This window comes from Osmerus mordax, chromosome 15 (genome assembly GCF_038355195.1).
Source record: "Osmerus mordax isolate fOsmMor3 chromosome 15, fOsmMor3.pri, whole genome shotgun sequence".
Taxonomy (NCBI): domain Eukaryota; kingdom Metazoa; phylum Chordata; class Actinopteri; order Osmeriformes; family Osmeridae; genus Osmerus; species Osmerus mordax.
Genome location: NC_090064.1, coordinates 14,803,117 through 14,814,638, shown reverse-complemented (window position 1 = coordinate 14,814,638; position 11,522 = coordinate 14,803,117). Strand labels below are relative to the sequence as shown.

At 46.1% G+C, this 11,522-nt stretch overlaps 1 protein-coding gene across 1 annotated transcript; it reads right to left on the bottom strand.

The window, feature by feature from the left end:
• Positions 1-13: 13 nt before the first annotated feature.
• LOC136958020 (vascular endothelial growth factor receptor 1-like) lies at positions 14-10,386 on the bottom strand. The gene is given in 18 exon segments (XM_067252243.1): positions 14-1,505; positions 1,666-1,757; positions 1,848-1,923; positions 2,394-2,500; positions 2,642-2,747; positions 2,992-3,091; positions 3,752-3,863; positions 4,578-4,700; positions 4,835-4,926; positions 5,063-5,174; positions 5,783-5,871; positions 6,747-6,860; positions 7,211-7,315; positions 8,286-8,324; positions 8,327-8,420; positions 8,781-8,887; positions 9,863-9,995; positions 10,360-10,386. Coding segments are annotated over 18 exon segments (1,797 nt in total). The 3' UTR covers positions 14-1,336.
• Between the last annotated feature and the right edge of the window lie 1,136 nt (positions 10,387-11,522).

The following is an 11,522-nucleotide window of genomic DNA, read 5'->3' as shown; positions in this document are numbered from 1 at the left end:
AACATTTTGTTGAGTGCTTGTTTTTTATTTGAAGCATTTAAAGGTGTTGGAATACATACAGTGCAACATAAACAAGGTGTTGGCAGCGTTCCAGACTGGCTGGTGTGTGTCATACAGTTCATGTTGTAGACGGGGCCCAGGACACTGTCAGGTGGATCTTCACCACAGCTGCAACACGTTGGTACTGGTATATAAATGAAAATAAATAGGATATAGTCTAATACGTTATTCTACAAATATCTTCCAGCATACAAGTGAGTGCGAACCTTTTCGATTCTGTTCTATTTTGACTAGATGTTCCTCTTCTTAAAACTTGGTGTAGTAGCTAGGTACCAATATAGATGTTAGCTATGATAAAGTTCACAAGTGTGAAAGGCTACTTGCTGATGTGTGAGAATAATACTGTCACTTATTTAGCTGCTCTTAGAAGGCTTGGCACTCTGTCTCTAAGCATAAACTCCTGTTCAGAGGTCACAGGTCTACTGCATCTGCATTATATTGCCAAAAGTAAGTGGATACCTGCCTGTCACACCTCCTGAAGCTGGTTGAAGACAGTACACACACCATACTCAAGCTAGTCAACCTTTTTCAACACGCTTTGATGTCAATCTTACGGATTTTCTTTGTGTTCTAACCTCTATGTTTAAGGTGCAAACCCTCAGTCAGGCCGAGGGTTTGAGTGGAATAAGGAATGGTGCCTTGTTGAGGAAGCTATGTTGTACTACAGCATTCGTGATAAACCGCTGGGGGAGGGCGGAGGATTTGCAGCTTTGAATGGAAAGTGTTGCATCATGGGTAGTGATGGTAGAGATGGGGATGGATAGAGGAGAGGAGCGGTGAAAAGTCTGGGGTGGTGAAAGAGGTAGAGAGAAGGAGGAAAGGTGGCCAACGAAGACAGGGTTAGAACATTTACATTTAGTCATTTAGCAGACGCTCTTATCCAGAGCGACTTACAGTAAGTACAGGGACATTCCCCCCGAGGCAAGTAGGGTGAAGTGCCTTGCCCAAGGACACAACGTCATTTTGCACGGCCGGGAATCGAACCTGCAACCTTCTGATTACTAGTCCGATTCCCTAACCGCTCAGCCACCTGACTCCCTAGAACAGATGGTGAGAAGTTGCAGAGGGGAAGAAATGTTGAAGGGAGTGGACAGAGTCAGTTCAGGTTTTGATGATGATGAAAGAGGATGTCTGGCCCTCACCCTGTGAAGCCTTATAGACTCGGAGATGAAAAACCATGATGAGATGAGGGGGCTGAGGTAGACTACTAATGTACTACAGCTCCAAGGTGAGGTGACAGTTGTTGCTGTGCTAGGAGGCTGGGGTTTTAGGGTCTTCAGAACGAGGGGTAGAGGAAGGCGGAGTTGTAGTCGGGGGGAGGGGAGCAGTCCATCTCCGAGTCACAGTCGTAGGCGAGGACGGGAGGCTCGTCGTCATGGAGACCCATCCCGTCGTTACACATGCAGGGCAACAGGCTTTCCCGGCACTTCTCGATGGTGAAGAACCTGCAAGCACACAAGGAGGACCCTGTTAGCCATGCAGCACACTGGGAGGATCCTGACTGCAGGTGCAATGACATCATGCTGTGCCAGACAAACATCGTTTGGACTGAATGCTTATCAAGGTGTGGAGGGATAGGGGTCAGGGGTCAGGTGAGGTGGTGACCTGCTGAGGCTCCTGGTCTTGGTGCCGCTGCTCCACCTGACGCACCTCAGCTCCTCCGAGGGAAGGATCATGCCACTGTCACTCTGCTCATCCTGAAACACACAGGGCAGCACGTTAGGGAGAGCCTTCCTGCACCTCTCTGTACTTGTATTTGACGGTGTGATTCTGAAAGTGTTCTTTACTTCAGGGTCAGATGGTTCCCTGCAGGGTAGTTCCTCAAATGTCTGAGGCGGCACCACCCCTTCTGTGTTCCTGTAACTGAAACCGCAGGCCGAATAAAGACAGGCAAACAACAGTCAATGCAACCACAACTCAAACACAGCCCTAGCTTGCAATAGGTTAGGGTTATTTGTGAGAGGGGATTTTGTGAAAATATATCAAAGGGCATTAGAAATTGCATTTTGAATAACTTAAAAACAACTATTTTGTGGGAATAAATCAGCTGACCTACATCCAATGTGTGTGATATGAAGTGCCCAGTTTCTGCTACCGAGAACAGAGTGCCTTACCCCATACTGCTGACTCTGTGAGGCAGGGCAGTGGAGGTGCCCAGTTTCTGCTACCGAGAACAGAGTGCCTTACCCCATACTGCTGACTCTGTGAGGCAGGGCAGTGGAGGTGCCCAGTTTCTGCTACTGAGAACAGAGTGCCTTACCCCATACTGCTGACTCTGTGAGGCAGGGCAGTGGAGGTGCCCAGTTTCTGCTACTGAGAACAGAGTGCCTTACCCCAGACTGCTGACTCTGTGAGGCAGGGCAGTGGAGGTGGACGACTTCTCTTCTCTACCTGCCTCGCCACAATCTAATGTGTCCAGAGGGATGTAGTCCTTCCCATCCTGATCAGAAGACAAACAAGCTCAACGAGACCAGAACGAAAGAAGTCCTCTTGAAGTTGGATGTGTGTGTATGTGTGTGTATATGTGGATGTAAGTGTGTGTATGTGTATGTGTGTGTGTGTGTGTGTGTGTAGATCTAACCTGCTGGACCCTTGCCTGTAGCAAGTCTCCCAGTGTCTCAACCAGTCCAGTAAAAGTGGGACGGTCTGAAGGATTGGCTTCCCAACAGGATAGCATAGTGTTGTAACTGTTACATGCACACACACACACACACACACACATAAATACATACATACAAATAGACATGACAATTAAAACTGTGATTTGGTGGTTAGGGTCATCCCTCTCTCCCTTCTTTGTAAAAACAAAACAAAAAACAAAACAACCTTCCTGTCCAGTGTCCACAGACCCCCCAAGAACCTCTTCACCCAGAGGTCACCCAGAGGTCACCCAGAGGTCAACAGTACTATGATATTTAGGATGTCACTCACATCTCTGGAGTGCTGTACTCAGGGGCACGCATGCGTGTGCCTTCCTTCAGCCTGTGGCAGAAGTCTTCATCAATGTGCAGCCCAGGGTACGGAGAGGCTCCTGTCAGGCACAGACACAGAGAGATCACACACACTCTGATCACACACACTCTGATCACACACACTCTGATCACACACACTCTGAACACACACACTCTGATCACACACACTCTGATCACACACACTCTGATCACACACACTCTGATCACACACACTCTGATCATACACACTCTGAACACATACACTCTGAACACACACAGAGATCACACACACTCTGATCACACACACTCTGATCACACACACTCTGAACACACACACTCTGAACACACACACTCTGATCACACACACTCTGATCACACACACTCTGAACACACACACTCTGATCACACACACTCTGATCACACACACTCTGAACACACACACTCTGATCACACACACTCTGAACACACAGAGAGATCACACACACTCTGAACACACACACTCTGATCACACACACTCTGATCACACACACTCTGATCACACACACTCTGATCACACACACTCTGAACACACACACTCTGATCACACACACTCTGATCACACACACTCTGAACACACACACTCTGAACACACACAGAGATCACACACACTCTGAACACACACACACAGAGATATCACACACACACACACACACACATTCACACACACAGATGATCAGGCTGTGTGTGGTAGTTGGACTGACCCAGAGAGAAGATCTCCCAGAGCAGGACTCCGAAGGACCAGACGTCACTCTGGCTGGTGAACACTTTGTCAAAGATGGATTCTGGGGACATCCACTTCAGTGGCAGCCGGGCCTGGACAGCCAATCAGGACAAGAACATGGTTCAGAAACAGACAATTCCACGTCTATCCAGGGCTGCTAAGTTTCACCAGAAGTTCAGAGTGAGATATCATGGTTTAGGGCAGGGGCGAATATGTGAGATCAACTTTGAGGGGGACAATTACTCTGAAGTGAGGACAAGTGTGGAAATGTATACGTAGAAGAAGAAAGAATCAATTTAACATTGTTTTCATTGGATTCGGAACATCGGACTCAGTGTGAAGGGTTTGGGTTCGTCATTGACAAGAAATTCTCTTTTATGATAAAGGCCTTATGATCCCATGACTGGGTCTGGCATGGGTATGTTTACTTCAGTGTTTCTCAAATGGGGGCATGAGACATGAGACATTGACAAATGTGAGCGTAAATCATAGACAAATGTGTATAAATATATGTTTATAAAGTACAAATACGAGTATAGGGGGTCCTATAGGAGGTACTAAAGCCAAAACAGTTTGAGAAGCACTGGTTTATATCACTGCAGCTGTATGAGGGAGTCAGTTGGCTGAGCGGTGAGGGAATCGGGCTAGTAATCCGAAGGTTGCCAGTTCGATTCCCGGTCATGCCAACTGACATTGTGTCCTTGGGCAAGGCACTTCACCCTACTTGCCTCGGGGGGAATGTCCCTGTACTTACTGTAAGTCGCTCTGGATAAGAGCGTCTGCTAAATGACAAAAAAAAAACTCACGTCTCCCTTGCGGATGTAGTCTGGGTCTTTGTTGAGATCTCTGGCCAGGCCGAAGTCACAGATCTTCACCACCTTGTTCTCAGACAGCAGGATGTTCCTCGCTGCCAGGTCCCGGTGGATACACTGTCAACGCAACAGACTGTCAGCACGCACACACACACATGCACACATTCACACACACACATGCACATGCACACACACATACACACATGCACACACACACACATATACACACACACATGCACACACACACAAACCTTGCGAGAGGCAAGAAACTCCATTCCTCTTGCCACTTGGAAACTGAAAGAGATCAGGTCCTCTAGAAACAGGGGATAGAGGGAAAGAGAATCTAAAGAGAGAGAGAGAGAGACAGAGAGAGAGACAGAGAGAGTGAGATCAATATTAGAAAGTAGTGGAGACGAGATACATTCGTTAAATGCTAAACTTCAGGAAGCCTCATCCTTGCTCTTGTCTTGGTCTCTCACCCTCCTCCTGCATGTTCTCCTTCTCATCATCAGACCTGGAGATGATGCTGCCCTGAGTGCTGGACAGGCCGCTCACACTGCTCTCCTCTCCACTCTCCCCTTCTGCAACCACCTGTATCCAGGGAGAGAGAGAGGAGAGAGGAGAGAGAGAAAGAGAGGGGAGAGAGGGAGAGAGAGAGAGAGAGAGAGAGAGAGAGAGAGAGAGAGAGAGAGAGAGAGAGAGAGAGAGAGAGAGAGAGAGAGAGAGAGAGAGAGAGAAAGAAAGAAAGACAAAGAGAGAATAGACGCTAGGATACTTTTTAACATACAATAGGGAGTGATCTGAGAGGTTGAGAGGTTTGTGGTAGCAATCTCACAGGCCTATCTGACTTGACGAATGCAAAAAAGAGAAGAAGGAAGTGGTCCTGTAGAAATCGTACAATCGTACTTACAATACATTTGAGAAGTACAACACAGAGAATGGGGGAAATGTGCCTGTTGTTGTCAAAGATAACATTGGCAGAAGGGAGGTTGTGTGTCTATGCTTGTATTGTTTTTAAAGGTTGCATTGGGGGTGATTCATTTCAGTATATGTCAGAGGAAATAAAATCTGGATGTGAGATCGCCTGTACATAGAATGTACGTGGTGCGTAAGACTGACTCATTAACCTGACGATGACAGAAAAGCCTTCCCCAGTTAAACAACCTGCCAGACCAGTCACTTCCATCAATTATTCTTACCCTTGTGTACACAAAAACCTCTCTCTTGGTCTTCAAGTACGTGGAGAGGTTGCCATGTCGACAGTACTCCACAATGACCATCAGAGGACCTGGGGAAACGCACATGAAGACGTGAAGTTGCAGGCATGTAGCTTGTAAAATGGACTTGCGGTCAAATCCAGCACATCTCATTTGCATTTGGGGAGTCAGGTGGCTGAGCGGTGAGGGAAGCGGGCTAGTAATCTGAAGGTTGCCAGTTTGATTCCCGGCCGTGCCAAATGACGTTGTGTCCTTGGGCAAGGCACTTCACCCTACTTGCCTCGGGGAGAATGTCCCTGTACTTACTGTAAGTCGCTCTGGATAAGAGCGTCTGCTAAATGACTAAAAATGTAAAAATGTAAATGTAAAATGCATAACAAAGCAGCCCTGAGTACGTTTACAATAAAGTGGTCGTGTTTGGTAAACCCCTTTACGGTGCATGTCTGCATACATTGAGTTTTTACGGTCTTAAACTAAGCTCCTGGATTCCGTTCCCCAGACACGGATTAAGCCTAGTTGTACACCAAAACCGTTTTTCTACGAAAATCTTCAGAGGATCTTTCTCTTTAGAACTAGACTTAATCCATGTCTGGGAACCTGGCTGTTGGTGTCTAATTAACTGTGACTTTGAATTTCAATGTCTTTACAGGTCAAGAGAGAAATGACCAGATTCTGCTCCTACTCTGGGGTAATAAAGGGTTTGTGACTCCAAGTCAGGAAAAGACTGTTACATTGTTGTTTCATAGTCATTAAACAGTTGTTACACTGTCCTAACACAGTTATGTTGTTATTACACTGTTGCTAGTCTGTTATCATGTATCATATGCTGTCATTACACTGTTATTACGCTGTTGTTACGCTGTTGTTACGCTGTTGTTACGTTGTTATTACACTGTTGTTATACTGTAGGCATTCAAATCACTCAAACCCAGATGTACACACCCACCTCCTGGTTTGGTGCATGCCCCCAGCAGGTTGACCACGTTCAGGTGGTGTCCCATGTGGTTGAGGATCTTCAACTCGGTCATCAGAGCCTTGTGTTCACTGGGCGTGGCTCCCTCTAGTGGACAACACACAGGACTGGACATCAGAAGGTCCGTTTACACAGAGGGCATCTAAAGCCCTTAACCGGAGACACATTTAAGTAATTTTAGTTCTGTTGGGTATGATATCAAAGTGCAGAAGGTAAGATTAATTCAACAGTATCTAGATCCTTGTCAGATTAACCACACGTGTATTTTAGGTTTTCACAACAGTGTTTGACTATTCACGAGCAAGCATGAAAAGCTGACGATAACTAGTGTTGATTCTAAACATTTGACATTGGATACTTTTTGACGCTTTGGAGAATGCAGCTGGTGGTGTGATATTCACGGTTTACTTCTGATGGAAAGGTGGTAAAAAGCGAACCTTTGAGCATCTTGATGGCTACAGTACGGCAGCCGGTGGAGTTGTCAATGCCAAAGGCTGTCGCCTGCATGACCTGACCAAACGCCCCACGGCCCAGAGGCTTCTCTGAGAGAGAGAGAGAGAGACAGAGAGAGAGAGAGAGAGAGAGAAAGAGAGTGAGTGAGAGAGAGAGAGAGAGAGAGAGAGAGTGAGAGAAAGAGAGAGAGAGAGAGAGAGAGAGAGAGAGAGCGAGAGAAATAGAGTGAGTGAGAGAGAGAGAGAGAGAGAGAGAGAGAGAGAGAGAGAGAGAGAGAGAGAGAGAGAGAGTGAGAGAAAGAGAGAGAGAGAGAGAGAGAGAGTGAGAGAAAGAGAGAGAGAGAGAGAGAGAGAGAGAGAGAGAGAGAGAGAGCGAGAGAAATAGAGTGAGGTGAGAGAGAGAGAGAGAGAGAGAGAGAGAGAGAGAGAGAGAGAGAGAGAGAGAGAGAGAGAGAGAGAGAGAGAGAGAGAGAGTGAGAGTGAGAGTGAGAGTGAGAGTGAGAGAGAGAGAGAGAGAGAGAGAAAGAAAGAAAGAAAGAGAAAGAGAGAGAAAGAGAGAGAAAGAGAGAGAAAGAAAGAGAAAGAAAGAGAAATAAGCTTATATCTCTACAGTTGACAAATCTAAAACGCTGTACATGTTCAAGTGCATGTACATCTCTGAGTTTGTCCAATCAGATTCCATTGTGGCAGACAGACCTAATTATCAACAGTAAACACAACTCACTGAGCCTTCAACAACCTAATTATCTCAACACAAATCACACACGTCGAGACACACACACACACGCACACTGATTAATGAAACCAGAGGCACTCCCAATAATACTCTGATTCAGATAAGATTACATTGACTTTATGGGAAAGTTATGTTATCTACTCTCAATCTGGAATAATCTCCAACTGATTAGTATCTTGCATGTCACATTTTTGGGTCAACTACCATTAGTCTGCACACATACTCCACCTCATCAAACTATTGCCAACCAGAAAATAGCATTCAGTTCTGGGGTCAGTGACCTGGTAATTAAGACAGCTTCAGTCCAATTAAATCAACATCTACCTAGTTTGAGGCGCTCTCTGGGGAACTCCCATTGGCAGGATCATATTTTAGCCTATCACACTGTTCCTCCAGAGGCCCCTCCCCTGGCTCCAGGATGATTGACAGGTATTCTGTTTTAGCACTGGATGAGTTTGGCTGAGAGAGAAAGAAAGTGAATAAAAAGAGAGAAACAAAAATTTCATTATGCAATTCTCAATCAAATTAAACCGCTTTACGATATGTGATTTACAAACTTGTAGTCGTGCTTTGTGTTGTTCTGAAGAGGGAAGGAGTCAGGTGACTGAGCGGTTAGGGAATCGGGGCTAGTAATCAGAAGGTTGCTGGTTCGATTCCCCGGCCGTGCAAAATGATGGTGTGGCCTGGGCAAGGCACTTCACCCTACTTGCCTGGGGAGAATGTCCCTGTATTTACTAACAGTCGCTCTGGATAAGAGCGTCTGCTAAATGACTAAATGTAAATGTCAGACAGCGCAGGGCTGGCTGTGAGGTCGCTCACCTGCTTTAACTTGCGTATGAAGAGTGTAAGGAGCAGCCAGAAGAGAGTAGCCACCACACAGGTACAGGACAGGATGGGAATCTCATATGACGACACCTGTGACGTATCTGCACACATAGAGAGAGAGACAAAGAAAAAGAGACACAGAGAGAGAGAGAGAGAGGAGAGAGAGAGAGAGAGAGAGAAAGAGAGAGAGAAAAAGTGTGAGAGAAAGAGAGAGACAGAAAAAGAGAGAGAGAGTGAGAAGGAGAGAGAGAAAGAGAGACATAAAAAGAGAGACAGAGAGAGTGAGGTCTACCATTCTCCTCCCTTCCTAATAGAGAGGGTAGGAACCAGAAAACACTGACACCCATCCTCCTCATTCATCTCGGCCCTGTCGGTTTTTGTTGTTTTGAAGAAGTAGATATAGTAAAACAGTTTACAGGGCCGCAGAGTGTGGCTTCCGAAGGAAATCAAAAAGGGAGACAATGGGGGGGGGGGGGGGCAATTATATGACATTTTCTCAAGAGCAATTCCTGAGGGGGGACACCAAAATTACCGCTGTAACACATAGCCTACATTGTAATAAGTTAAATGTATATTATTAATATTATTTTAATTTCCTTATTTCACTTATTTACAGTGATTTATTGGGGGGGACAAATCCCATTTTTCCCAGCCGGGATTTCCACCTATGTCCAAATCAGGCTTACTGAGCTCAGGGACCAGCCTCTTGTGCCCAGACCTGGGTCATGTGTAAGAGTTTATACAGTAGAGCTTTTAACAAATGATAGTTCTCAAAGGGAGGCACACTATGGAAGAAAATCTGTAATGACTTGGTGGACTCAACAGTTAATTTCCGCTAAAGACCTACAGCACATATTGTAGGAGTCTATTATGACTGTATATGATGTACGTAAGAGTTCAGGACATGGATACTTAGCAACACTGTGAATATACTGTTCTTTCAATACAATACAATAATTAAGATCCAAGTGGAATCTCTATGCCCATATATGGATATCCAATGGATACCTGACAGCCAATTGAAAAATTCAAACATTCAGAAAAACAAAGGGGACTTTTGGACAATAGACTCTTACTCAGAACCCGGATGTAGGCAGAGCTCTCTACAGATCCTCTCTCATTGGTTGCAAGGCAGGCGTACAGCCCTTGGTCCTCCACTGTGATTCGGTCAATGTGGAGAGTCCGACCCCCAGGGGCTATGACAATTACCTGAAGATACAGAACATTTAGAAAAAGGTAACCATGGTGCCCCTGTAGAATCCCAACAAACCTGAATGCCTCTGGTATTTACAACCGACTGTGATCGTGTGTGTGTGTCTGTATAGGGGGGGTCAGATGGCTGAGCGCTTAAGGAATCGGGCAGAACGTTAATCAGAAGGTTGCCGGTTCGATTCCTGGCCGTGTGTAATGACGTTGTGTCCTTGGGCAAGGCACTTCACCCTACTTGCCTTGGGGGGAATGTCCCTGTACTTACTGTAAGTCGCTATGGATAAGAGCATCTGCTAAATGACTAAATGTAAATGTAAAATGTATAGGTGTGTGTGTGTGAGTGTGTGTGTGTGTTGGGACTCACCAGACCCTTGCAACAGTGTACGCTCATCCTTGTACCAGGTTATAAGTGGGCGTGGCACTCCGTGGGCGGGGCAGTGGAGAGTGACAGAACTGCTGACATTGACGAGGCAGTCAGACAGATTCTGGGACAACACTGGGGCCTGCAGAACTGTACAAACACACACACACACACACAAAAAACAGGAATGTGGTTATAGCAAGGGTGGTGCAGGGGTCTGTGAATACATAAGTGTGTGTTGGTGTGTATGCTGTACCACCCACACATGCCCACTTGGTCATTATTGTATTTCCGTGAATAGACACACACACACACACACACCCAAACACTTTGAATTGTAAGTCGGTAAATCTTTCATCCACTCCCTGGATCTCTGCCACAGAGTGACAACAAAGTTGGTGTTAATAACACATTTTGCTGTGTGTGACCTAAAATTTCAGCCACAAACAATGAGTCAAGTTTACTCTGCAGATGGCAAGTCTCCCTAATGAATGAGTCACTCCTAGTGACTGCAGCCATGTTGCATTTCACAGCAGATGTGGTTGTGAGCTGTGATTACTAATGAAACATGATAAAAGTGTTCACACGCTCACTTGGACCACAGCTGAAAACGTCCAAGTCGCTCTGCTCCTTTCTGCTTCTTCTCTTCATCTTCTTTTTCCTGTACTTTTATCTCTTCCCTTTCCCCTTTTCTATCTCTCTCTCCCCTTCACTCTCTCACTCTCTCTCTCTTTCTCTCTTTCTCTCTTTCTCTCTTTCTCTCTTTCTCCCTCCCTCCTCTCTCTCTCTCTCTCTCTCTCTCTCTCTCTCTCTCTCTCTCTCTCTCTCTCTCTGTCTCTCTCTCTCTCTCTCTCTCTCTGTCTCTCTCTCTCTCTCTCTCTCTCTCTCTCTCTCTCTCTCTCTCTCTCTCTCTCTCCCTCCAAACATCCCTCAATAACCTCTCCCTCCTCAGTAAGGACCCAGAGGGGGTATCCCAGTAGGAAGTCTCTGCCTCCAGCTCTGATTGGGCAGCAAGTGGCAGCAGTAAAAGACATGAAGAAAAGTCACTTAAGCGAGAGACTAATTGTTGTTTCCCCTTCAGCTATCTTCCTCCTGGACAACAATTGATGATTGTCTGTGAGGCCATGGCTGACAGTGTCTGATTGGACGATTGTTCCTCTGGCCCT